The 26,847-nt window shown below is 37.9% G+C and overlaps 1 protein-coding gene across 4 annotated transcripts in view; it reads left to right on the forward strand.

Annotated features, from left to right (window-relative positions):
* The window catches only part of AP2A2 (adaptor related protein complex 2 subunit alpha 2), a 45,037-nt gene that overhangs the window by 11,916 nt on the left and 6,274 nt on the right, over positions 1-26,847 (forward strand). Inside the window, exons 2-18 of one of the 4 annotated variants that reach the window (XM_021555161.2) lie at positions 1,688-1,756; positions 9,344-9,486; positions 10,103-10,296; positions 12,198-12,327; positions 13,360-13,461; positions 14,823-14,931; positions 15,430-15,580; positions 15,991-16,159; positions 17,279-17,416; positions 18,662-18,844; positions 19,168-19,265; positions 19,440-19,671; positions 20,455-20,622; positions 22,533-22,699; positions 24,407-24,484; positions 25,385-25,467; positions 26,198-26,287. In XM_021555161.2, coding sequence (XP_021410836.1) covers positions 1,688-1,756; positions 9,344-9,486; positions 10,103-10,296; positions 12,198-12,327; positions 13,360-13,461; positions 14,823-14,931; positions 15,430-15,580; positions 15,991-16,159; positions 17,279-17,416; positions 18,662-18,844; positions 19,168-19,265; positions 19,440-19,671; positions 20,455-20,622; positions 22,533-22,699; positions 24,407-24,484; positions 25,385-25,467; positions 26,198-26,287 — 2,304 coding nt within the window. The remainder of the gene's footprint in view (positions 1-1,687; positions 1,757-9,343; positions 9,487-10,102; positions 10,297-12,197; positions 12,328-13,359; positions 13,462-14,822; positions 14,932-15,429; positions 15,581-15,990; positions 16,160-17,278; positions 17,417-18,661; positions 18,845-19,167; positions 19,266-19,439; positions 19,672-20,454; positions 20,623-22,532; positions 22,700-24,406; positions 24,485-25,384; positions 25,468-26,197; positions 26,288-26,847) is intronic. The other 3 variants (XM_021555162.2, XM_021555163.2, XM_021555164.2) reach the window with 3 other exon arrangements.

The following is a 26,847-nucleotide window of genomic DNA, read 5'->3' on the forward strand; positions in this document are numbered from 1 at the left end:
ATACAAACCCATTTCCTGCATCTTATGCAAGAGTTGGTTTCAGAAGTACCTAACTTCAGTTTATTTTTTTGAGTCTAAGTCAAGAAATTACAAAATCTAGATTCATTTGTACTTGGCAAGGGATTCCTTTATACTTGGCTCTTAAACTATCCTAAGGCACTTGTTTCCTTGAGTTACTTAGTCACCTTTTACAGGGCCTGCTGTATGATCCCCAAAGGAATAGTGAAGGGAGGATTAACAATCCTAGGGTGACACAAGCTTTTGGACATGCAAATGTAGTGTGATCTTTAAATACTGTGAGATGTTTCTATTGAAGAAAGGGTTGAGATTGGAGGTGCTTTGAATGCTGGTCATGATCTGCTCTTCAAGCCTTGTCACATCCCCTATTTGCACATTCATGGCTGTAGCTGTGTTCCCAGTGGTGTGGGGAAAATGTGTGGTGTGAACACTGGGCATGTGATCCCCACAACTCATGAGGTTGCACCGTTTTGAACCAAGGCATGGAGACTTTTTTACTCATAACCTTATAGCAAATATATGTGATGAAGAGGGAAGGAAGCTGTCGTTTTCTGCTGCTAGTTGATGTTTGGAACACTTGAAATGCTTGAAACTTTTGGAAAAAGTTTTAGACTTGTTGAAATTTTGAGTCGGTACAGGTCTGAATTAACAACAGAACTAAATGGCCAGTTCTGCATTGCTGAAATGTACTTCACTTGCTTCCCTCAAATGACAGGCAGCAGATCACAATGCCTGGGCTGGCTGTTTTACCCTTCTGTGCTTCTACTCATGTAGAAGACAATGGACCCAGATGTCTGTAGAATCTCAGTGACAAAAACCAAAATGCTAAAGAGTAATAGGCTGTTTTGGTTTGGATAGTGCAAATGTTACTTGAATAAGTTTGCATTATCAGAACTTAAACTGCAGCTGTTTCTCTATGTAACTTGAATTGGTACTAGAAATCCCAACACCTATTCTTGGAATCAAAGGTTGATATGAAATACTGATGGTGCTGAGTAGCATAAGATTGCCAAGTCATGTAATAAAGTGTGAATTTTAAATATTACTGGTTTTCAAATGACTTTCATGATGTACGTTGAAAGTCTGAACTTGTATCCTAACTGTGTGAGGTCTTGAGTCTTTGGACTCTTTGTGAGTCTACTCTGTTTCCTCTTCAGTCTGTTAAGAATGTTTTTAAAGCTGTTGAACTGAATGACTGTTCAACAGAGAAATAATAATAAATTGGTTTGTCCTTAAGGTGAGGAATAATCTGAGCTGCTTGTCTATAAGATTGTGCTTAGGAGATTCACTCCTTCAAAGCACTGTCAACTTAGTAATCACACAGGAAGTAAAATTCACTTTTCTCTGGGCAGTTTCGGGAACAGAAAAACTGGAGCATTTGTGAAAGTCAGTAGCAGTGGCATCTCAGGTTATATGCAAGTGACACTGTCTAAAGTCTGCAAAGCCTCTTGAAACAGGGAGGTCCTTAGAGCTTCTCAAATTCCTGTCTAAAGTGATGCTTAAGTTACCTCTGTTTGCCTTTAGTTCCAGTGATGGAAATGGAGAGTAATAACTCCTCCTGTTGTTTGTATGTTCACAAATGCATGTTTCTGTTTGGGTAAAAAGATGCTTCGGGTGGCAGAGGGATGTCCAAAGCACTGTGTCCTGATACATGTTCTTTTCATTTCAGGCAAAAGTAAAGAGGCAGAGATAAAGAGGATAAATAAAGAACTAGCAAACATTCGGTCAAAATTTAAAGGTAAGTGACTTGATCATACTGTACTGTATATATTTCTATATGACATTCTTTCATGGGGTTTTGTTTTTACATGCTTGGACATCTTTTGTCAACTGCTGATTTAAGCAAAATGCTAGAGCAGTCTGTTAAAATAACTTTTGAAAGTGTTCTCTTAACTATTGAACAGTTCTGTGATGCTTGACCTTAATAGAAGCAAACTCCCTCCTCTATCAAAAATTGGGCTACTGGTCACAAACTATTTCTAATACTTGGCCTCCTAACCACGTGACTTCTCAGCCTGTTTGCTTCCAGAAAGCTGTGAGGCTGAGGATAGTTTGAAGTAATATGGGTGGACATGATTTTTTTCAGTAAAACAGCATCTATTTAAACTTTTCTTCCTTCCCCCTCTTCAGCCCCAAGCCCTTTATGGAAGTAATGGGTTAGGCTGTTTTATAGCAGAATTAAGTTAAAATATGTAGTTGCTGAAGCTATACATCTTGACAAAAGCAACAGCAGTACAAATTATTCATATGAAAAGGATATGTAGTAACAAATTTCAAGAGGCAGCAATTAACTTTTAGACAACACGAGGTAAAACTCATGCTGTTGGCTGTATTCAAGTTGTGTATGTTGTTTCAAAGTTTCAAGATTCTGAGGGGTAGTTGGGACATTTTTAGATGAGATTATAACAGTAGTAGCTGTGGCAAGTTTAAATAGCTATGGGGCAGTGTGTGTAGTTAGATGAGGTACTGCAATGTGAAGATCCTATATGTACCTTCAGAATCTGCTGGATTTTTATAAATTAATTTACCACAAATGAATTGGCTATCCTGGCCTACACTAGCATATCTGTTTGGAATACTTGATACATTAATAAATAACTTCCCTGAACTTTGTATGGTCTTTGCTACATTTTAAGTAGTATGTCTCTTAAAGGTGTACAAAGACCTTCAGAAACCTGAGTGTCATCAACAGCTTAGAAGGGAAGAGTTAACCACCGTGCAAGACACTCAATAAATTCTTCTAAATTAGAATTATTCTAAATCACATACCTCTTTGTTTACATTTTTCTCTTATGAAAATAGGTAAAAGTACATGAACATTTAATTCTTCCCTGCTTACTCATGAAGTAGGGGAGAAATTGCAGATTCATAAGAATCTCTGGCTATGTAGAACCATAAATCAGACAGTGATCAGAGAACAGAGGTGCTTTCAGCAAAGTAGTGACATAATTTTAGACTACATGCCTTGTGTAGCATCCTTTAAGCACTATTTAAATAGTTTTGAATAGAGGTCAGTATATGCTCATTCAGTAGCTTGAGTGGAAAATGGCTGAACCTTCTTGTAGCTGATCTTCATTATGGTTTCTTACTAAATCTGTATGGATTTTGGGTGGAAAATTTTAATTACCTGAAGACAATAACTTGATGAAGCCTGAGCAAAAACATGCATGTCACCATTTGGAAAAAGTTGTGTTCAGAGAACTTTTTGTGTAACTGCTTGAGGCCTTGAGAGTGTGAGGACCTGATAGCTGTTATCTTTCTGCTGCATGGACTTCATGCTGTGTGGTTCTTCCTTGCAGAAGGGCTATATAAAAATTAAGAGACCTTCATATGCATTTTATTCTTGGTTTAAGTGGAGATTATTCAGTTTAGCCTAGTTTCTTTGCATGTAGCTCTGACCTTAACATCTTTTTAAATAGTTTGGATTAAGACAAATGTGTGATTGTGAACTTAAGATGAAGCCCCTTGCTAAATAACTGTGATGAATACTAGTGCCCTGAGTTATTATTTATACCTGGCCAAAGATGCAGCTTTTGGACTGGCTGCATGGCTATAATCAGGGAAAGGTCCAAGAAACAAGACCTCTTGACAGAGAAGTTCTTGCTTGATACTAATGTAGGAGTCTGGTCTACCTCTGGGCTTTTGTATGCTTCAGCACGTGCTGTTGCAGTATCTGGATGCCCATGCCATGTAACTTGCAAGGCGTATTCTTACACTTTTGCAGACAGAACCTCAATATATCTACTTTCATTCTAGCGTGCAAGTAGCTGTCAAGCCTGATACCTGACTTATGTTTGGGTAACTTGGTGTTGAAAGTACCCTTGTATTTAACAGGTTGGGATAAGGTTTCACTTCTTGGCCAAGCGATACTTTCCTTGAACTGATGGAACTTGTCCTCTGGCTTTGGGTTCTGATCCAGTTTTTTTTGCAGCAAGCTCAGCAAGAAATTAGAATCTCTGTACTTAAGGTTACTGTGTCTCTTGTCTAAGCATGAGGAAGCTCCATTGCTGAGGTCACTGTGTCCTTGACAGTTGCTTTAAATGCTTCTGCATTAGCTGAGATAAGAAAAATGTAGTAGACAGAAACTACACCAGTTTGATAAAGGAGAAGTTGTAGGAGTGAAGTGTGCAGAGATGCTATGCCTTTTGTTCAGAATGTAAGCTGATTTTGCTCCCATGCTTGAACCAAACTGGAAGTCTCAGTGTCAGAGCAGTAACTGCTTTGGGAGTGAAAAAATACCCAGTTTATTAAATTGTTGTATCACTTTGACCTCTCAAACCAGAATTTGTGTATTAATGAAGCTGACCACAAATCTGTAAACTGTTTCCATGATCAGAGGAACTCTGATTCAGACTTGTACTTTTTTTCCTGCTCTGGCATTAGAATTTAATTTTGTTCTGATTGCTTAGTAGGGTTTGAGTTACAAGAGTGGCTGCTAGATTTCAGACATGCTTCTGTATCTTCTTTTTTGGCTCATGCAGAAGTGCCTCAGTGTGTTAATTGTTGCTTTCTTTTCCCTTTTTTTTTTCCTTCTGTAGACTTGGTTTTCTATATTTGAGCAAATTATCTCTATTTTCCCAAAATACACAGTAACCCTTAGGAGGAAGTTAAGGCTCTCAATACCTGTTTTAAACTGAAGATGTATAACAGTGAACTCAGTAAATTGCTTTCCTGGCAGGCTGTGAAAGCATAGGCTTTATTTTTAAGATGGGCCTGCTTAGGCACTGTATTCTGATCACGTGTGATGGCAGTCACACAGTAAAATCATAAAGTGTCTTCAGTGACAAACTGAATTGTTGGAAGTAAAATCATTTTTCAAATATGATCTGAGTTGTAGGGCTGATCTTTGTTCTGGTGCTAGTAGTATGGTAAATAAATACTAGTTTATGGATTTGTATGGGTTGTTTGGCACAAATATTCAGTGTTTGATGTAGAGGGCTTAGACTGTTACCTCTAAAGAAATACAGATCTTGCCTCAAAGTGTAGCTACATTCATAAAAATCAAATTCTGTTTTCTTAGCCTCTAAGCTAGCAGTGGCCTTCTGATGCAGTATATCCCTGGATTGCTGCCAACTGCATGAACAGAGGTCAGTGTAGGAAGGAAGCAAAGAAATAGTGTTGTCCATTCTGTTTTGCAAAAGCCATTATTGTGGCTTTAAAAGCTAAAGTTTTAAGGTAGCAATCAGCCATGTGAAAGCTAGTGAGATTAGACCTGTGAGGCTTCCTTATCTACCCCCAGTGAACATCCCAAGGACTAAACTGTTTTCCTGACCTCTCTCACTGGTTGCAGGCTCAGTAACAGTGCAGCACACTGGCTTTTCAGTACAATGAGTTAGATTGAAAAGCAGGTGCTATTCTTTAACTTATGTTCCAAACTAGAGCTGGAAGCTGCTGCCTGAGAACCAAAAGCTCTTAAAATATTTTCTTGCCTTACTTATTTTCAGAGGGCTGTGTGGAAGATAATGTATGAGCAAGGAAAACCAAAACTTCAGTGTTCAAATGCTAAGGAGGTGATACACAGCAATTTAGAAGTAGTAATTATTTCTTAGTAGTACTCATTGTTTTCTTAGCCAAATAACTGAAACATTTGTTCAGGAAAAGCAAGTAGCCTTTGAAATGCCCACTGTGCTCGAAACCTGCTGACTTGTATTGTGAATCCTTCCTGTTTCTGCTGACTTGATTTGCAGCACTTGCAAATGTTCCTGAAAGCATTTGAAAATGAGCTGAGTTAAAAGAAATGATTGTGTATTGCAATAAAGATAACAGAGCATGTGACATTTCCTTCTCTTGTTTGGATGTTTGCTTGGGACTGGGGGAAACTGTACTACTTTAACACATACTTAAGTAATGAGACTTGTTAGTAATGTTTAAAATAGAACCTTCAGAACTCTTCATAAATGCAACATGGAAGGGAGTGGAATAGTTAAAATTTCAATAAGAATCAGAGTCACAGACTTCTTCACAAGACAGCTAGAGTTAGACAACTATTGTGAGACCTTTGAAGTGCTGTTTTTCAAATTGCTCAGGTAATTAGATAATAAAAAAAAATTAAAACCCCTGATATTCTGTTATTGCTGGGAACTAATAAGACTTTGAAGATGAGCTGTAGGAACTCTAACTTGGCCTGGTTTATAAACTTCTTGCCTGAGAACTCTTGCATTGCCTTCACTTCTGTATACAAGAAGCAGGAGCTTTTGAAAGTAGTGAGTGTAGCATTTTTTCTGTCTTCAGAAAAGGTGTTTCAGATACTGATTTTAGAATATTTTTCTTTGATACCACATGGTGGAGAAGGAATCTGCTTGTTAGTAGGATGGTGATGTGTTTTGTGCTTGATTCCATGGTGTAGCTTCTATCAAAAATTCTTCAAATACCCTGATATCCAAGGAGCTTGCTAATCTGAGCTCTTAAAATACTGGCATCTTGGAAGGATATAATGTTCTAAATAGCTGGGTCCTAAACATAAAAAAGGAATTGCCAATCTCTGATAAATAGTTTGTTGTGAAAGTTGATGCAGTTCAAAGTATACATACTTTTATCCCTTATGTTCTTCGTTCAGCAATTGGATTGCAGCATTCTGTAATCCCTCTTCCCTTCTGGTATCACAGAGTCAACAACAGTCATTTGAGAATATCAGAGAATAGATTTAATACTTTTGTATATTGCTGATGGATTGTACACTAACAGGCAACTGTAGTTCAGCCTCTTGGCCTGCTGGGAATTCGATTTTGGAGATTGGGCTGTCTTCATTTGTGGTGAAGTCCATGTGAAAGCTACTTTTTGATGTCTCTTGGTATATCTGAATCTCAGAGAAGCAACTAATGACATTAATGCTATCCAATACCATAGTAAGTGATCAGTTATGTAGAGCTTGGCCAGTAGAGTTAGACTGACTAAAATGGATTCAGCTTATTTAGTGCCCCCTTCTGTGAGTCACAGTAGTATCTGTGAATGGTATTGCACATCGCCTGTTCCTTTCATTGGTCCCCTAGAATAGCTGGATTGTCAGGAGTGGGAGTGGTTTTTGTTGCTAGGTAATATAAAGACCCACTAGTTTATTCACTGATTATTTATTTTCCTTTTGTATTTCATGTAGATGACCAATTAAAATCAAATCTTAGGAGTTTTTAGCAACTCTTCCTAAGCAGCTGAAAAAATACTAGAAAACTAAAGCTGACACTGCCTTTTTCCTGTGTTTTGTTTTTGGGTTTTTTTCCCTTGCCTCTCCTAAGGAAAGGTATCTTTGATCTGCTTCTCTTTGCCATGGTGGGATAGGAAGAAGCTTCTGCTCTTAAATGCCATTTCATTGGGAAAATAGTATAACAGAAAGTATTTATGCAGAATACTCCATTGTTGCTTGCACCATAGTTTGGAGGTCACAGCATATAAGCAGACATGGTTGAGTATCTTCTCTTTCCTCTGGCTATATTGCTTCCAAAGAAGGGGAAAAAAAAATATTTCTCACTGGATGTTTCACTCTGATTCTTCTGACAGAAATTCCAATGTCTAGAAGAGCAAAATTCCCTACATTTGTTTCATGGCTCAGCACAAAAAGAGCCTTATTGCAGCAAACTGTAAAAATGGTTTGAAGAAAACATGTCTTTAGACAGCTTTCTGCAGAGCTGGCTGTTGTCAGAGGATGCTTATGGGATCCAGTGCAGCAGAATTTCACTGCCATGGGTATCTTCAGTAGTGTTGCCTCCTATATTGAAGTAAAATTACCTATATTGGCTTCTGTAGTATGGACCTGAAGACAACTCTTTTTACAACATAAAAATAACTTTAAGGTGAAGTTTGTTGGCAATTGATTCACTGTCTGTGCCAGCAAAAAAAAAATAATGGGTGCCTAAAATCCCAAAGTAGAAGGGTATCATTGTCTGCATTGAAATAGCAGTGGTTTGTTTAAATGTATCTCAGTGGAAATAAGATTAAATAGAAGAATTTTTTTTTAAGGTCAGAATAGAAAGGAACCCCCAAAATGCATAGTTGCAGCCTGTAGACAACCTTTTACCATCATGTACTTCAGTGGGCTGGTATGCTTTCTCTTGGCTCACTGTTGCATGTCCTCACACAGAGATGGGTAGTCTTCATTCCTTCACTAACTGTAAGTTTAGTAGTGGTAAGGTTTCCTTGGTTTTTATCCAGTCTGTGAATGTAGTGTGAAATCCAGGGGAGCTGTAGATTCTTGTGGCCTGGCAAATTTAATATGCCTCTGTATCAGTTCATGAGAAGGAAGAAGGAGCAACTATTAGGATTACTACTATTACTATTAGGATTCTTCTTTAACTTCAGATTTATGTAATAGGCAGCTAAATATAAAATAAAAAGGAAGCTTAGCTTTTATTGTAAAGGGCAATGTGTAAAGGATATCTTATTGAAGCTTTAGTGTATGTAGTGCTGTTCTGGCTGAACTTGTCCATCACTAAGGAATACACACTTGATGTGACAGATCAGTTATTCCAGGCCCAGAATGCTGAGGTGAAGGAGCTTATATAGTCTTTTAGGCAGCAGTAGATATCATATTTTTGCTACCCAACAGTCAGTCTTGCCTGATTTACTGGCTACCCCTTTATTTCCTGATGTGCTGGATACCCCTGTATTTCCTGATTTGAGGTATGGAGAGGATGTAACACAGAAATGTTATATTCCTGTGTAGCTCTTCCCTTCAGGAAGAGCAATGGTCTCCCAATGAACTGGAAGCTGCACTGCTCCATGTTGCTTCTGCAAGCTTCTAAAATCGGCAGTACTGCAACATATGGCCAAACCTATTTTGAGTGCGTTTTTATTCTGAAACTGGAACACTTGTGAATACTTTCATTTTACAAGAACTTCAAAATTCCATGGTAATCTCGTTTTGTGTGTTTCTTTGAGTCTTTGGGATCGACCATTGTCACCTGATCTTTGTAAAACAACTTGCTGGGTTGTTTTTTTTTGTTTGTTTGTTTTTTGTGGTTTTTTTTTTTTTTTTTTGTTTTGTTGTTGCTACTGAGTTCTCTACAGTGGTGCACTTGGAAAAATATGTTAACACTTTGAATGAGATGAAGGTTTGATAAATGGTTTAAGAGGAGAATGTGTATAGAAGATATACATGTTCTTAACCAAAGCAGGAAAATCAAAATGGAGCAAACATGGATGTGCTGCCTCTTAGTAAGAACATACTCCAAGGGTACTGGAAGTTACTTCAGGGACTAGATGATAGCATTATTTCCTGACTATCCTTTCATCACCATCCTTTAGGATATAGATAATGGTAGATGGAATTATCACTAAGTAACCAAGGTAAAAACTCAGCATAGACTTAATTGCTGTTTGTTTCATTGCTTTTCAGGTGACAAGGCTCTGGATGGTTACAGTAAGAAAAAATATGTCTGCAAACTGCTCTTTATCTTTCTGCTGGGGCATGACATTGACTTTGGTCACATGGAGGCTGTAAACCTGCTCAGTTCCAATAGATATACAGAGAAACAAATTGTGAGTAACTTGAACTCTAAAAAAGATAAACTGGTCTGTCTAATATCCTGCCTTAGCTGTGGAGTCTGTAAAGAATTTTGCTTCATTCCCCCTGCTGTGGCTTAAAGCCTTATTTTAGCTCTAGGAATGATTCTGAAGTCTAAACACCTTTGTGCACAGGGACTTCTTGAACTAGTTGCAAAAAATGGGCGTTCTGCATAAAATTATTACTCTTTTTAAGAAACTGTCTTGAGTCTTGCATTTAAAGGTAAGTAACCTTTTAATTTTCTGAATGTCTCTTTCCATCTCTCTAGGTAAGGCTGTGTTTATCAGGTGCATGTAACTTATTAATATTTGAATAATAAGCCAAAATTTTGATTGGTCCCCATTCAACAATCTTTTGAGTATATGCCAGAATAGACTGAGAAAACACTTAAAACCAGATAATTAGGGTAACACTGAACTTACTCATTTTTGTTCAATTCACTTGACCTTTCTAGCCTTTGCTCTGTCTAAATACCCATTTCTGCCCATATGGCATTGGAGAGAAGTGTATGTGTCAAATAAATCGTGTTTCCTTTTAATGCCACAATAAATGAAGTCAGCTAAAATAGATTTTCCATGTTGTGACTCACAGGGCTATCTGTTCATCTCGGTGCTGGTGAACTCCAACAGCGAGCTCATTCGCCTGATAAACAACGCCATCAAGAACGACCTGGCCAGCCGGAACCCCACCTTCATGGGCCTTGCTCTGCACTGCATTGCCAATGTGGGCAGCCGGGAGATGGCAGAAGCTTTTGCTGGAGAAATTCCCAAAATTCTTGTGGCTGGGTAGGTGTGACATGCCTCTTTCAAGTACAACAGCGATATACTTTACAGCAACTTGATTCCATTGCAGCACCTTAATCCGTGCTTGGGCTCTACAGCCCTGGACTTGCAGTATAATGACAGTTCCAATACCTGCAGGTGCTTTCACTTGCCTGGGTGTGGAGTTGCTTGTAGGAGTGCAAGACTACATGGAAATTAAGACTTTTGGTGTCTTGAATAGGCTTTTACAGCTTGACGTGATTTTTGTTTTGGATAGATCTGTGGTACTGAATACCCCTGAAATACATATGTTTTACTTTCCTTACCTCTCATGATGAAAAAAGAAATAAATGAACCTAAATAGATGTTTATATTACAAATTTTCTTATAAACTGAAGTTCTTATGTGAATGTACTGACTTCATAATATTGATTTGTGAGTTTTCTTGCTTCCTCTACTAACCATATAAAGAGCAATACATGTAAATGGCAAATAGTCACTACCAACTTTCTTACTTTGGTATAGCTGAAAGTTTCTAAACTGACCTGGCAAATGTCTGAAACTATAGTTAAGTCAATGTAAAGTTGGACCTGTGATCGTAGGGCTAATTTACTTTAAAACTTAAAATGTCCAAATGCAAACAGTGCATTTAACTCTTATGGATATGAAATGTTTTAGAATGTGCATGGATCTTTTTATAACAAGTAACTGTCTTACATTAATATAAAAAGTGACATGTGGCATAAGAAAGATATTAATACTTTAAATGTCAGGCCACTACCATTGCCAGGTGTTGTTCTCCATGTAGCATAGTGGGGACAGTGCTGCAGTGATGAGTCATGGGGTTTTAATAAGAGAGCCTTAAAAAATTCCAAAAATTTCACTTGGGTTCACTAATTGCAAAGAGAGCACAGCACCTTCAGGTCAGTTGTTTAAACTTCAAGCTGTGTCTATGTTTTCTGAGATCACTCTTCAGGGTCTCATTCCTTCTGCGTTTCTAAGATAATATATATGAAATATGTTTGTGTGCCTGTCCTAAGTGACCTGGGCAGAATGAGCTTTGTCAGTTGCATTTGCCAATTCAGCATAGCTCTCTTGGCTTAAATATGAATTAGAGACAGGAGGAATAGGTTTGTGGTTTTTAACAGAGGTACAACTTGATCTCATGGAAAACTGGTAAATTTATGAAGAATAGCTGGGCTGAACTTCTACTGGGGATATAGAGGTTTCTGAACATTTAACCAAGATTAACCACATTACAAATTGCCTCTTAATACTCTTACTGGTAGTGCTCTGTACATTTTATAGCTGTTGTCTGTCCATCACACAAAATGCTTAATCAACAGCTTTGTGGAAAGGAGTTCACTGAACTAGAATAGTTGCTTGCCACTCTTAAAATAGTCCATTTCTGTGCCGGCAGCAGGGATGGCAAGGTGAACAGATTTGTTGGTTGTGTGCTTGTTGACAGCCACCTTACATTCTAGCTGGAGGTGATGAAGCTGTTGAGTAGTTCATGGTTTCCATCTGACATGCAGGACCTATCAGTAGATCCTGCTTTGATCACATTCTTAAGGTAGTATATCTGAACTGTCTGATTTCAATCAGCCTGGAAGAAGCTTCTTCTTGTGATCAGATGAGATGAACTTTCAGTTCTCGTAAAAGATGTGAAATTCTACTCCAGTTTGTAAAGAATCATTACATATGTCTTGTAGCTTCTATAATAGTTGAAAACTTGACTAAGTAAACTTACTAGAAAAATTAAGAAGAACAAATACTTCAGCATAAGAAGACTTCAGTGAACTTCTGTTGAAAAGATGCAGCCTGGCCAGGGATGCTGAGTCAGTGTGAAATCTGGCATAAAGCTGTCCTGCAGGTATTGCTGTGCCTTAACAACTGTATTTTAAATCAGTATGTATGTCTTGCAGAGACACTATGGATAGTGTGAAGCAAAGTGCTGCTTTATGCTTGCTGCGTTTATACAGAACTTCTCCTGACCTTGTTCCTATGGGAGACTGGACATCTCGAGTGGTGCATCTCCTCAATGACCAGCACTTGGTAAATCAGACTCATTTTGCTTCTTGGGCCTAGTGTGTATAGAGAATGATGTGACTTCTGCTGTTAAATACAGCATTTATTTCTGCTTGAGTCTTTCAAGCAAGTGGCTTGCTGTTGTCTTCAGGCTTTGGGAAGAAAATTTGCTGTATTTATTAATTTTTAATAAAGCTTTGTTTACCTTTTCATTGTAGATACAAGAATAGTATGTACAAGTTGTTCTTTTCCTCTGGCTGTAAATTAATTAATCTTATGCCTTGTTACACTAAGTCACATTGCACAGGTGTAATGTTAATTATCTTAGGCCTTTTAAGATTAGATCTGCACTAAAGATTCAAGACATGATTTGTCATTGCTTAGACTTCCTTGCCCTGTGGTGTCCATGTCATTCTTACTTTGCTTAAAAAACTCTCTTGCTTTAGAAAGGAGACCCTGTTTTTTTCCCCCAGTCCAGTTACTTTATGAAAAGGCTATTAATACCTGTCCCTCAACAGTAATGAGTGCTTTAGTCTGCAGTAGTAATATCCAATGCTTGTGTTATACAAAGCCCTCTCCTCATGCTGAGTTGTAAGAACTCTTTCCTGGATGATCTGCTGCATTGAATTTCTTCTGCTCATATTTTGCTTGTATAGTAAGACAATTTGTGTCCAGGCTTAATTTTAATACAGCTTTCTTATTTTAGATGTGCTATCCAAATATAAAGTCAAATATTAAGTCAATGTAAAATTGGACCTGTGATTGTAGGGCTAATTTATTTAGAGACAAAGCTAATACAAAAAATAGCCAAAAATATTCTGCAAGCATGGCAGTATCATGTTGTTGAAAACTCTGTTGGATTCTGCTGGTGTGTACTTAGTCCAGCTGCTAGCCAAATTAGAGTATTTTTAATGCAGGGCTTTGTAATGGGGATAAACTTTTTTTTTTTTTTTTTTTTTTGTATATTAAAAATCACTTGGATTGAAAGGTGTTAATGGGCAGTGTTATAAACTGATCCAAAATTGAACACTGTTTTTTGTGTTGTGGTTTTTTTTCTAGGGTGTGGTTACTGCCGCTACAAGTCTGATCACCACTTTGGCACAGAAGAACCCAGAAGAGTTTAAGACTTCAGTCTCCTTGGCAGTGTCTAGATTAAGCAGAGTGAGTCCAATGATGACCCTGATAATACTTCATTGTTGATTAATTTACTCAGCTTTCTAGATCAGGTTAGCTTCCTATTCTGCTTTCTAGGGTCAGATTAGTTTACTGTACCATGAAATGTGAAGATGATTCAGTGTCACTTCATGGAGGTGCTTCAGGTAACCTCTTTAAATGCTTGTTGCTAACCAGGACAGAAAGCTGTATTGGCTTGCCCAGACTTTCTTGGTTTAATCCCTGCTGTGCTCCAAACAGTAATCCTCACTTTGTTGCTGTAATAGCAAAGAATAGTTGGATCAAAGACTGATTCTACAGACTTCACATAAAACCCTCAAAAATACAAACTGTAGCTTTAACTTTATCTAAGCTTCTTACAAGACTAATTGCCTTCCTATTCCTTCTTTTGAGCTGGTGCTAAGTTAATAATAATAAGCATCTGATATTCTGTAAATTATGTAGGGAGTTTAAGCAGTGGCAGAGAGGAGTGGAGAGACATGTCTGTAAGTTAACATTTCTGTGCTGGAAAACTGATGTCACTGTTTTATTTGATTTTGTTTTCCCCCTCCTTTCGGAAGGGGGAAAGAGACTAGGGAGGCGACTAATTCACAAGTGTATTTTACACCTAGTTTTATGCAGTCTTATACCCAAATTACTTATTTACTTTCTTTTCAAATATGAAGATTTTTTTTTCACTAATACTTAAAAGCAAGGGAGTGCTGAGGGAAGTGAAAGGCTGTTCTGTAATGGAGCAGTAAGAATTAGATAGAATTATTTTGAGCAAAGCTGGTGCCAAACTCATGGTTACCCTAGAATAAAAGGGGTAAAATAAATCTATGAAGAGGGGTAATCTAATCCTTATCACATTTCATTATGTATATAAACCTCTTCTGTGAATAATATCTCTTGTTTGCTTTGCTGTATGGATGTTACTGAAGGTGTAAGTTGATCCTTCTGCTTTAGGTCAGTCTGTCCTAGCATGTTGTACTTGAATTGCAGGCTCACCTGTCAGCAGCCACCAGACTTGACTGAATCTGTGAATTGCTAGAACAGAGAAAGTCAAACTTCTGGTTAAACATTTTGATGTTACAAGATGGTTGTCTTCATTCTTTAAAAAAGCAAGTAGGCTTTCAGAAGAGACTTTCTAGACTACTGTATCTACAAGACTGGATTTCCATTACTAGCATTTACTGTGGTATACTCATAACATGGCAGCTTGCACCTAATTAATCTACTGAAGTAGACTTTGCTAGTGACACAGTTTTTTAAGCTTCTGTCAGAGGTGACCTACAGTGTTCTTTGGCTCCTTTTCATGCTTGTGAATCAATTAACTTCAGCAATTTACATGCTGGATGTTTGTTTTACAGATTGTAACTTCTGCATCAACAGACCTTCAGGACTACACATACTACTTTGTTCCTGCTCCCTGGCTATCTGTGAAACTTCTGAGGTTGTTACAGTGCTATCCACCTCCAGGTAATGCACACATCACAGCACTGGTCTTCTCTTACACAGTACACTGGCTCCAAAGAGCTACTGCACTGCAGTGTTACCATACCTTGGAGTGCAAGCACATTGTCTTAAGGCAAAGATACTGAAGTTTGTACTCCTGAGTGTCTCTGGTAGCTCTAAGCTACTTGGCCTTTTGAGTTATGTTGTGTTTAATTTTAACAAAATATCCAACAACTCTGCATCTTACAAATCACTGGCAGCTGCCATTTTAAACATTCATTAATACCATCAACTGTATTAAAACCTCCAAGTATGTTGTAGTACAGATTGTGTTTGGCTTTTGTTTTCACCCAAATAGAATTGAGGCTTGGAATTCTTTTCCCACATGTATGTTGGGGAGTGTAATTTTTTTTTAATGTCTTGGAATAATTTAGTTAATTTAGATTTAGTCAGGGGAAAACCTAAGGTAGGGATTAGGGTTTGGAGCAAAATGAAGTTGTCCAACGGCTCATTCTTCTCCAGAAGACCCTGCGGTACGTGGCCGTCTGACAGAATGCCTGGAAACCATCCTCAACAAAGCACAGGAGCCACCAAAGTCAAAGAAAGTGCAACACTCGAATGCAAAGAATGCTGTCCTGTTTGAGGCAATAAGCTTAATTATACATCATGACAGGTGAGCTGGGACAACACTTCCATTATCGGAGGGGCTTTTAAAGTGAAAAGATGGGGCTATGTCTTGAACAGTTTATCAGATTTTAATGGGGGAGGGAGTGAAGGGGAAAAGAACACAAAGTTGCTTGCGAGATTGGAGCTCAACCACAGCAATGTAAGTGAACAGTGTTAATGAACTGTGTAGCTTTGGGTTTTGCTGCTTCTTTTTTTGATGTTTTGTATTGACCCCACTGCTCTAATCCAACAGAGATTATTTGCTCACAGTATCAAATTTGCATTTCACTAGCAAAGTATTCTATCAGACACTTTGAAGCATTTTAAGCAATCTTCACTGCAGAAATAGTATTCTGAATTGAGTGTTCTCAAACCTGTTGCTTTTAACCCTTTCACTTTCTCTCCTGTTCTGTGCAGTGAGCCAAACCTACTAGTCCGTGCCTGTAACCAGCTAGGTCAGTTCTTGCAGCACCGAGAAACTAATTTGCGTTACCTAGCACTGGAAAGCATGTGCACGCTTGCCAGCTCTGAATTCTCACATGAGGCTGTGAAAACACACATAGAAACAGTTATCAATGCATTGAAGGTAAATATTGAAGTGTGTGGTCTGTTTATGAGTGTTGTCTTCTGCCCTGCCTCAATGCCCTCTCCCCCACTGCCCCAAGCTCCCTGTCTCAAATTAAGTTAATAACACTTGGGGATCAAACTGAGTTGTTCTTTGAAGTCTACCTCAGTTTTTTACCTCAATCCAGCAAAATCTTGCTGTGCTGGCAATTAGAGAGGTCAGCTTTTGTTGATTTTTGCACCTTGCTGGTAAATCTGATACCTGGAGCTGTGTCTCCTGTAACATTGGTATCTACTAAAGTGTAGGCTGAAGATGTATAATTGTTTAAAAATGTGAAATTTCAAAATTGAGAATGCTGAGTATTGGACACTGTTCCTTTGCTGTAATAGCTTATGGGGAGTGGTAGAGCAGATCAGTTTGCACTACAGAATTGTAAAATACAGAAACCAAAGAGATGCATTCCTAGGCCGTGTTTATGTGACAAAGCAGAAGTCAAAAGAGTAAGATTGATTTGCATGTAAATTTACTTGCATACTTGGATGTTTAAATGCTTTTTCTTCCAAGTTTGTGCTGTAGCATATTTATACATTTGTCTAAGTTCAAAGTATGCATTTGTTCTAGCTGGACTTCAGTTGTTACAGGAATGGCTGACACTAAACCTGCAGATAGCTAAATGCTCATTGGCCTGGTAACAATTTAAGAATTTCATCCAGTTATTGGTGCATTTATGGCCACTGGTACCAGTTACTCAGTGCATAGTGGACCACAAATTCACCCACCCTATTCTGCATAATACTGAGGTGTTCTGTACAGACTCCTCCATTCTTTCAGCAACTGCACAGATTTGAATAAGTACGCTACAGAAACAAAACCTGATGATTTGAATTTTTGTGATAGTATTTAAAAGCAGGAAGCTGAGTCCCCTCCATTGAGGTTTTCCTAGGTGACTGAAAGTGAGAAATAGTATAAAAAACTCACAGCTTATATAAAGGGTATATCTGAATTAATTCTGCATTTGAAAAATTATGCACATTCATTTGTTTTAAATTTGACTGTGTGTAATATTAAGTTTCATCTCTTAAGTTGCATGTACTTTCCAAACAAAGATGAAATCACCTTGACCTTTGACTCTTTTTGCAGACTGAGAGAGATGTAAGTGTACGACAAAGAGCTGTAGATCTCCTGTATGCAATGTGTGACCGAAGCAATGCCCAGCAGATTGTGGCTGAAATGCTCAATTACCTGGAGACTGCTGATTATTCCATTAGAGAAGAAATTGTAAGCTATTGGTGTTTTTCTTAAATATTTGTTTCATAGCTGGATTTGGTACCATAAGTATAATTTATTGATTAGGATGCTGCATAGTCTATGATAGAGATTGCTTTTCATGGTGGCTTTAAAAAAAAAAAAAAGAGAAAACTACTAAAACAAACAAACAAAAAACTCCTAACTTTGTAGTCTAATAGCGAATAATTTAGGCTAAGATAATCCAGGGGGTAATCCTTGGAAAGTAAAGAATTTTAAAAGCTGATCTTGGTCTCGGTACAGTGCATATAGAAAGTGAAATTAATTTTATATGTGAGCCACGAACACATTCTCTACATCTGAGAGTTAGGTCCTACTCTAGTCAATTGTCCAGTAGCTTCAAAAATTAGTGGTAAATGCTTATTTGTAGGTAGAACTTTGTATGCTCTGAGAATGTTCAGTCTAAGGGTTCCCAGAAGCAATACCTTCTAATCAGCTAAGAGGCCCGATATCTATCCCTTTCCTACCAGTAGGATAAAAGTTGAAATGTTCAACTTCCACCTTTTTAGGATGGTGAACAAAACTTGTACTTAAGAGTAGTTATTTAGCTTAGTTACATGCTGATGTCCCTTGGTTGGAGAAGTGAATGTGGAATACTACTTTTTGATTTACCTCTTGTGCTGTCTGGTTGCTCTTGGTATTGTCCCATGACTTGGCAGATAGTGAGAATTTCATTCTGTTCCCTTATACTGACCTGTTCTTTTAAGAGTAGTAAGTGCAACTGATAATAAATTGTGTGGGGTCTCCCCTGAAGCTGATTGTTTGCTTCAGGATACAGGAATCTGTGAGTATGACCTGAAAAAGTCAGCTGTGCATTGGTGTTTCTATTTGCCTGTGCTATCTTGAGTTTGCTTTTCCCTTTTTTTTTTGAGAGGTTTCCAATTTCCTATTTGATCCTGTCTCAGTGGTAGTTTATATGGTGTTTTTATAGCAAACAAAAAATGTTCTGTAAATTGCTCTTGATCACTTAGGTACACAATTGGAAAATCACAAAGATACAACATATTTGAATGCATTATGGCAAAGCAATATGTGCCTGGCAACTGCTGTATTCTGGCACAGCATTTCAATGTTCACCTTTCACCTTGGCTGTGGGAACAGGTGAACAAGCTCGTGCATCTGAAACTGAGGCTTCTGGGCCAGTGTGGGGCATCACCAGGAGTATACAGCTCATAGTAAAAGCTAGTCAACCTTCTGTGTTCTCTTTTGTGTGCTCAGGTTCTGAAGGTTGCAATTCTAGCTGAGAAGTATGCAGTGGATTACACGTGGTATGTGGATACAATCCTGAATTTGATTCGCATTGCTGGTGACTATGTCAGTGAAGAAGTGTGGTACCGAGTTATTCAGATTGTCATCAACAGGGATGATGTGCAAGGATATGCAGCAAAGACTGTTTTTGAGGTGAGATTAACTGTTTTCAATTTCAAAATGAGCTAAGAATCAAGGAAGCAGCACGTGGTGCAACAGGGGAAACTTAAGGAGCTCTATCAAAAGTCCACAGTACTGCTAGATGGGCCTAAGAATGCTCTTTATCAACTAATGCTCAAATTTAGAGTCTTCTCTGAAATCATATCACCCATGATGTTTTTCTCATAAGTACTCTGTAGTGCCTAGATCCGTAGTCTGCTCTTGCAGGAAAGTAGATGAGAAAACTGGGAATGGAAGTGACAGAAAATATGGTTCTTTTTGTACATGGCATATCAATGATTATTAATGTGTTACAGGCCCTTCAAGCTCCAGCATGCCACGAGAATCTTGTAAAAGTAGGTGGCTACATCTTGGGAGAATTTGGAAATCTGATAGCAGGTGATCCAAGATCAAGGTAAAACACCTTCTAAAATACTGAATTGGAGTCGTAATGCTTTCTGTAAACAATTCCCAGTATCCCTAAAGGCTAGTTAACAAGTCATTCAGATCTTGTTAATAATGCAATATTAACATATAGAGATTATCCTATCTACAAAACTGAACAAGTTCTTTTTCCCCTTCTTTTAAGTCCCCTCATCCAGTTCAACTTGCTACATTCCAAGTTTCATCTGTGTAGTGTTCCTACCCGAGCTCTGCTTCTGTCTACCTACATCAAGTTTGTGAACCTGTTTCCAGAAATCAAAACTACAATTCAAGATGTGCTGCGCAGTGACAGTCAGCTGAAGAATGCTGATGTTGAGCTGCAGCAGAGAGCTGTTGAGTATTTGAGGCTCAGTACTATTGCTAGTACTGATATATTGGTAGGTATAAAGGTTTATTTTCTTTATTATGCTGTCAGCGAGTTAAACTCAACTAAACCTTATCTAATTGCTCAGAAATCTCAGGATTACAATGTGGGTGCTGGTTCTTTAAGTCTCCTTAATTCTGCTCCATTCATCTTTAATTTAGAGCTAAATTCCAAGTTGTTATTGCTGTAGTGGGACATATGACCATTAAGACATGTTAATCTGGAGCAGAGAAGCCAGGGAAAGCTGGCACAATACAGGGTCCTAGAGGATTTAGATATCAAAAGGCTGGGACTTTCTTTTGAGGACTTACTTGATGGTGGGCAGGAAAAGTGTAATTTTTTGTCTCTTGAAGTTCAGTGATTTAGCGTGGTGCTCTCAGATCTGAGCAGAGCATTGCACATTTGGTTCTGACATCTAATAAATTCTTAGGTCTGGGTAGAAACTTGAGTATTCTTTGTGGTTTAAGTCTAGGTCTGCCTGACTTAAGGACCCTTAGGTCTGCTATGATCTAATGATTTAAATTTTCTTTTTTTAAATATCACTGTTTCAGAGAAGTGATATGCTCCTGTTTTCTTAACCACATGCTTTTGAAGGACTTCAGAAAGTTTTAAAGCATTTTTCCTTTCAAAAAAGCAATCAATCTCTCACTACAGTAAACTGCATAATAATTTTCTGTGAGGGTAACTACTTCTGCTTTTGCTTTATGCAATCATGAGGGTGTGTCTCTTCAAAGACTTAAAAGCTGGTTTGGCTTTTTCTCTGAAGTTTAACTGATTTTTTTTCTCTTATGGTAAGGCTACAGTGTTGGAAGAAATGCCTCCCTTTCCAGAGAGGGAATCTTCCATTTTGGCTAAACTGAAGAAGAAGAAAGGCCCAGGCACAGTTACTGACCTGGAAGAGATCAAAAAGGAGAGGAGCTCTGATATGAATGGAAGTGCTGAACCTGCACTCAATGCCACTGTTGTGAGTTTAAGAGCTGTTATTTCATTAATTTAGATGGTGTGCAAGTGAGAAAAGACTGGTTTCCTAAAGTGGCTTTTTTGGGATTTGCAACCTCCCATCTGAAGCTTAAGACTTTGGATGCTTGATATAAAGTGGGGGATGTACAGTTGCTTTCCTTTCATTGTGCTTGGATGCAGTTTTCCTTTGGAAATTTTATGTAAGTGGGGACAAACTGTCTGCAGCCTAAAAAAAATCCCTTTTACATTGTTATTTAAAAAATGTTGCTGTTATTTCAGAGATGTGAATTTCCTTGATCAAATTGCACTGAGGGTGAGATTGTAATATTTAAATATTTAAAAGGAGTTAACTTGAATTTCAGAGTATCAGCTGTTTTTTCTGCTTTGTCTAACATGTTATTTTGCATCTTGGTTTGGGCTGTTGTTTTTAACAGAAATGGACAACACTTACCTTCACCAGGATATCCTTAAATCTATATAAAGTTGTTACTTTTTATTTGTCAGTACAATTTGAGTTCAATTATGCTAGACAAGTCCACAGTTCTGTTTTTGGTTTTTTTTTCTTCTGAGCTGAAACTTTTTGTTGTCAGTTAAAGCCGGTAGGATCAATTTTTCCCATAATGTAATACTTCTTTCTGGTTTTAATGCCTAGAGTAACTTGTAATTAGATTTAAGATGTGTAGAAGATTACCTAGAGAAGGAAATACTGTAGCATGCTCCCTGCCCAGTTTGTTAAAGCATAACAATTTACTACTTAGTCACTGCAGTGTATAAGAGTAGCTACTCCAAGTGCAACAGTTTTGACTTACCAGAAGTATCTTTCCAGCAGAAAAGTTGTAAAATTTTCTTTGAATGCCAAATTGAAATGACTGGATGTTAATATTGCACTGTACTTTACAAGGTTCGCTTCATGTGTGTTGCAGCCATGTAACAAACTGCACAGTGTTACCTTCACTAGTGGCTTTTTCTGGTTTAGATTCCAAAAATGTTAGAAATTTGAGGTCCAACCTTTGTTTGTTTTCAGTTGGTCCTAATTATTGGCTTCTTAAAAGTCTTTTGCCAGGGAATTTTTCATTATACTGTATGGAGTATATGATAACTTGGAGTTGGCTTAAAAAAGCAAGATTTCAGATTCATGCAAACTCATCTCATGACTCATCCTCAGATTATCTGACATAGTGGAAGCTGCTAATGTCTAATAACATGGCCATTTTGATTAAGAGTCTGGACTATTCTTGCATGTGACTTGGGCAGATATATGCAGCTTCTGTTGCATGATTGTGTCCTGACTGCTTGATTTGTTCTATTTGAGGAAAAAACAGTTTAAACATTTTGTCTCTTCCTCTAGTGTTTGCAGCTTAAACTGGCTACAGGCCCTGCTTTTTTTTTGCTGGTTGGGTTTACATTCTTTCTAAGATTGCTAGGCTTCAGAAACCAGGATTAAACTGATAGTCAATTTTAAAGATGCTGTGATGACTTGTTATTTAGCTTTGTGTAAAAGGCACTTGCTTTGTTGATGGATTCTTCATGAAAGACAAGCAACATGGGAATTTTATTCCCTACAGTACTTACTTTCCCTTGAAACTAACAGGAAAAGAGATGGGGGAAGAACTGACATCTTTGTAATCTTTCTTCTGCAGAACCAGATCTTAGATTAATTTTGGTTTTGCTTTTATTTAATGGTTAGCTGGACATACCTCTCTTCAAAGAAAAAAAAGAAAACCACACCTGTAAATGACCTTAAGTTGAAATTCAGCGTGGTAACTGCAGTGTGTGTGAACCCTTTTACATACATTCAAACCTTGATTTGGGGTGGGGAGAGGCACTTTACTATAGCTTAGTTGTCTATGCAAACGAGACAGCTTTGTGGTAGTATTTTTGCAGTGTAACACCAAAGTGTCTTGTCTTCCTTAGACTACTCCTTCTCCATCAGAGGATGATCTGCTGGGTCTGGGTCCTGCCCCTGTCACCAATTCACCTCCCCCACCTTCCTCTAGTGGTAGCCTGCTCGTGGATGTATTTTCAGATCCAACTTCTGCAGTTGCACCTCTTGCTCCTGGTTCTGATGACAACTTTGCGAGGTAATTAAGTCACCCTGAAAGGAATTTGAAGGAGAATTTATCTGTTGAAACAGGATTGAAGGAAAAACACACATAACTTTTGGTTTTGTTCCAGCATACTAAGTGCATTCCTGGGTGGTAGTTTTGCAGCAGGAGAGGTGTTCTTGGACACTCTGTTGGATGTGCTGTCTTTATTGAATATCGCTTCTAATGGAAAAATGGAGTCTGTAGTTCTCAACCTGAGGATATTTGCCACACAGCAGTGTCTGGTTTTCATGGTGGTTTTGCTTCTTTGTTAAATTAAGCTGCTTGTGCATCTCCATACGTCTTGAAGTGGGGGTTATCTGTCCTGATATGAATACATTTATTCTTATTTTCTTTTCATAAAGTATTCTTGTCTCTCCACTTATGGCAAGCTGCTACTGAAATATTGAGATGGATTGTATCCAGAGATACTGCTCCCCACATTTTAATGCCACACTTCAATTTTCTGCTACTGTCTGACAGAGGGGTGTGAAAAGGGGGATAAAGAACAAGTGGGTTTCTTTTTTTTTTTTTTTAAAGGGGATTTGATATTATAATTACATTAGCAAGTGTAGTGTAGGTACAATGTATTATTAACCCCATTATTAAAAGTCCCTGTGGCTACTCTCAAATGTTATTTGGCTAAATTTTTGGGAATGAATGGCATAAAATCACAGAATGTCTTTAAAATCAGTTGTCTTACTGGACAAGAACATATTACTGTTGTTTAGGACCAAATTTTGAATGTTGGCACAACAAATTTTCAATGCATCTTAATATAAAAGACGTAATTAGGGAAACTGATCTGCCTGGATCATTAGCACTTCCATCAAAATTTAATATCAGGCAATGCATTGTTGCAGGTTTGCCGTGATTATTACTTGATCCTGTGTTTCTGCTGGAAGGTCAGAAGTGATACTTGATCATACAACACAAAACCAGGGGTTTAGGAAGCTGCACGATCTTGTTCATTCCTTTTTTTTTAAGAGGGTAAAAAAAGGAACCAGTGCTAGTAGCTTCATAAGCAAATGTTACATAAAGAGTTTTCTCTCTGCAGAAGAAAGTATAGCAATACCCAACTCCTTGGTCTGTCTGTAGATTGTTGAATGCTTCTCTAATGATCCTGAGAAGTTGCTTTTTACAGTTTCCTGCCTTTTTTTAGTGCTGTTGTCACTTTTGTTTCTAATCTGTTGCTTGGGTAAGTCATTCTCTGTGTGCCTGTGTACTCTTGCCTATGCTTAATACTTGTGTGTTTTTAGGAACTGATTGTGCACCTGTAATTAGAAAAGTGTCTAAGGTTGATGAGGCCTCTGCTTTTAAGCACACCTTTGTAGTAGTTAATGTGCAGCTATCTTTTTGATTTTGAGCTTAAACACTTTTGCTGTCACAGTTAAACACCTAAAAGGACTTGGTTCTGTAAGAGATTTACATTTACTGAACACCTTCAGCTGTCTTCATGAAGAATTGCTGTTTTCTAACAGTCGGGATGGGATGGGGGAGAGAAGTGGGGGAAAACATTGCCTAATGCCTAAAACCTTTTTAAGGTACTGAGCTAGGGCAGCTAATCAATTTCTCGTGCATTAAGCTCAGCAGTGCCATTTTTGAGGAAGGAGGTAAAAGAAGTAACGAAGCTCTAAGCTGTCTTTACTAACTCCTGCTGTCTCTGTCGCTACTGCCTTTCTTCCTTTGTGCTGCCTGAACTAGCCCTGACCTGGCTTCATCTGAGGTAGTTTCTGAGGAACCAGCTGATACTGTGCATGATGCTGATGAGCTTTTTCACAAGTAAGCAATACTAAAACCTTGCAAGGCTGGGCAATTTCCAGAATATAGTTATAAAGCAAAACTATATTGTTCATTAATTTAATAGCAGCAGAACTAGAGAAACATGTACTGTCAGACTTGTGACTAGGACACCTCTGTGGATGCTGTGGATTTTGTGACAGGCTCATGAATACACGTTAGAGTCTTCTTTACAAGTCAGTGCTATCACACACTGCTCTAAAATGAGGCAATGCCAGTTGTATGTTAAGTTTTTGCAACTGTTTGGAACTAAATAAAAAAACAGAGTACTTGTCAAAAGTACTGATATTTGGGAGTGTGTTTTAAGTGCCTGGGATGCAAAAGGCAGATGCTTGCTGACCACCTCTTCTACTTTTAAGTGAAGGGTGATAGAAAGGACTGAAATCACTGGAGAATGGGCTTCCTCTCTCAAAAGTGGAAAAAGTACATCTCTCAGTTGGCTTAGGTGATACAGAAATGATAAAACAAGGAGGGTTTTTTTCTTTCAGGTTTAAACCTTTCAGTCAAAGCTTCAAACTTTTCAATTCTGCACCAACCTAATGAGTTTCAGAAGTTCTCAAGACTAAAAAGAAAAATCCATGTCTGTTGCCTGGTACTTTATTAGACAGTGTGTGTGCATGTAGCATATTGTGGTTTCTTTCATAGTTTCTCAGACAGCCTATCAAAGAAAAATGTCAGTTCTTTTAGTGTCCTATAAGTGGTGGTTCTGGATGTAAAATTGTCTTTTCTAACTCTGCAGTTTTCTGCAAAGGCCTCTCTCACAGATTGATGCATTCTAGGTTAACCGCAATCTTCATCCTCTGTGTAAATCCTGAATTTTGTGGTTCTAAATATTGTTTATTGTGGCTTAATTTAAAACATTTTTTCCCTCTCTTCCCCTAGGTTTGTGTGTAAAAATAATGGAGTCTTATTTGAAAACCAGTTGCTACAAATTGGCTTGAAATCTGAATTTCGACAGAACCTGGGTAAGATCTGTTGAGCCGTGGTTGGATGTCTGCATTATCAATCACAATGCCAGCATGATATTCCAGACAGGACTCACTTTTCAGCTATTGAAGAGGGAAATAGCATTATAGGCCTAAGCTGATTTACAACTCCCACTGTGGTGCATCCTTAGCTTTTGTGTGGGCTCTTGCTTCCTTAAATTTTTTGATTGTTTTGGTAGCTGATATGAAATAGGAGTGTTGATCTCCAGCACTCCAGCTCAAGCTGCCTGGTTGTATGGCTGGTGCAGCCAGGTTTATAAAGGACCATTCTTAAAATTTGTATCTTGAAGTATAGCAATATATGAAATACAATACATTTCAGATCAGATTGAATGCACAAGATACTGGAACCATCTAGGAAAGAGATGGAATTTGAACAGGCTAGCAATAGAATTTCTTGCTTCTCCCTTTCTGTGAAACTCTGGTGGCATGGTAGCATCTTAACAAAATTCTCAAGCAATTGAAAGACTTCACTGATGGTTTAACTGCCTGTGTGACAGCTACTATGGGAGAGATCTAATGGCTTGGTTAAATTGCTGCATTTTAAACTGTGAATGTCTTGGTGAGATAAACCATGTAAACTGTATTTTGTTCTTAAAGAAAGGTATAAATAAAGGTATAAAGACAGTGTGTTAGGGAATTGAAGCACGTGTAGTTCAATGTGATTACATGACCTAAAAATTCTAATGTCTCCTTCTTCTCTTTCCAGGACGTATGTTCATATTCTATGGTAATAAGACATCAACACAGTTCTTGAATTTTACTCCAACAGTAATCTGCTCAGATGACCTTCAGTCAAATATCCTTAAATGTAGTAGCAGTTGTCTGTTCTTATTGGGTTTTTGTGGTTTATTGCTGCACAATATAATAAATCTTTTGGGTCAAGGCTGATGTCCTTGCACATGAAAGAAATTAGAAACTTGCTGATAGCTCTCTGAAGTTCTCCTAGAAAGAACAAGTCTAGAGCAGGGACAAAAGATTCTTTCCTTAAAACACAGGTTTTTAAACACAGATTTTACTTCTGAAATAACAAAAAATTAAGCTGAATAAATTTGTACTGGAACTGTAGCTTTCGCCACTGACATGAAGTTGCAGAGGTAGAAATGTGTCCTTCAAGTACTGCATTAGCAGATAACCTAAAACTTGACATGGAGATGGAATTCATGTATGCCAAGATGATGGTACTTTAAAATAAGCTCTTAATTCATGACTGGTCTCTAATGCTTGGTTTTGCAAATTTAGGATTTCTGGGAGATTAAGTAATCAGGCTTGTTTGACTCAACACATCTCTTTCATGTTCAAAATAGTCCTTTCAATAGTGGCTTTTATTGTGAAGTCTTTGTGCCTTCACACTTTTTT

The sequence above is a fragment of the Lonchura striata genome, chromosome 6, assembly GCF_046129695.1.
Source record: "Lonchura striata isolate bLonStr1 chromosome 6, bLonStr1.mat, whole genome shotgun sequence".
Taxonomy (NCBI): Eukaryota; Metazoa; Chordata; class Aves; order Passeriformes; family Estrildidae; genus Lonchura; species Lonchura striata.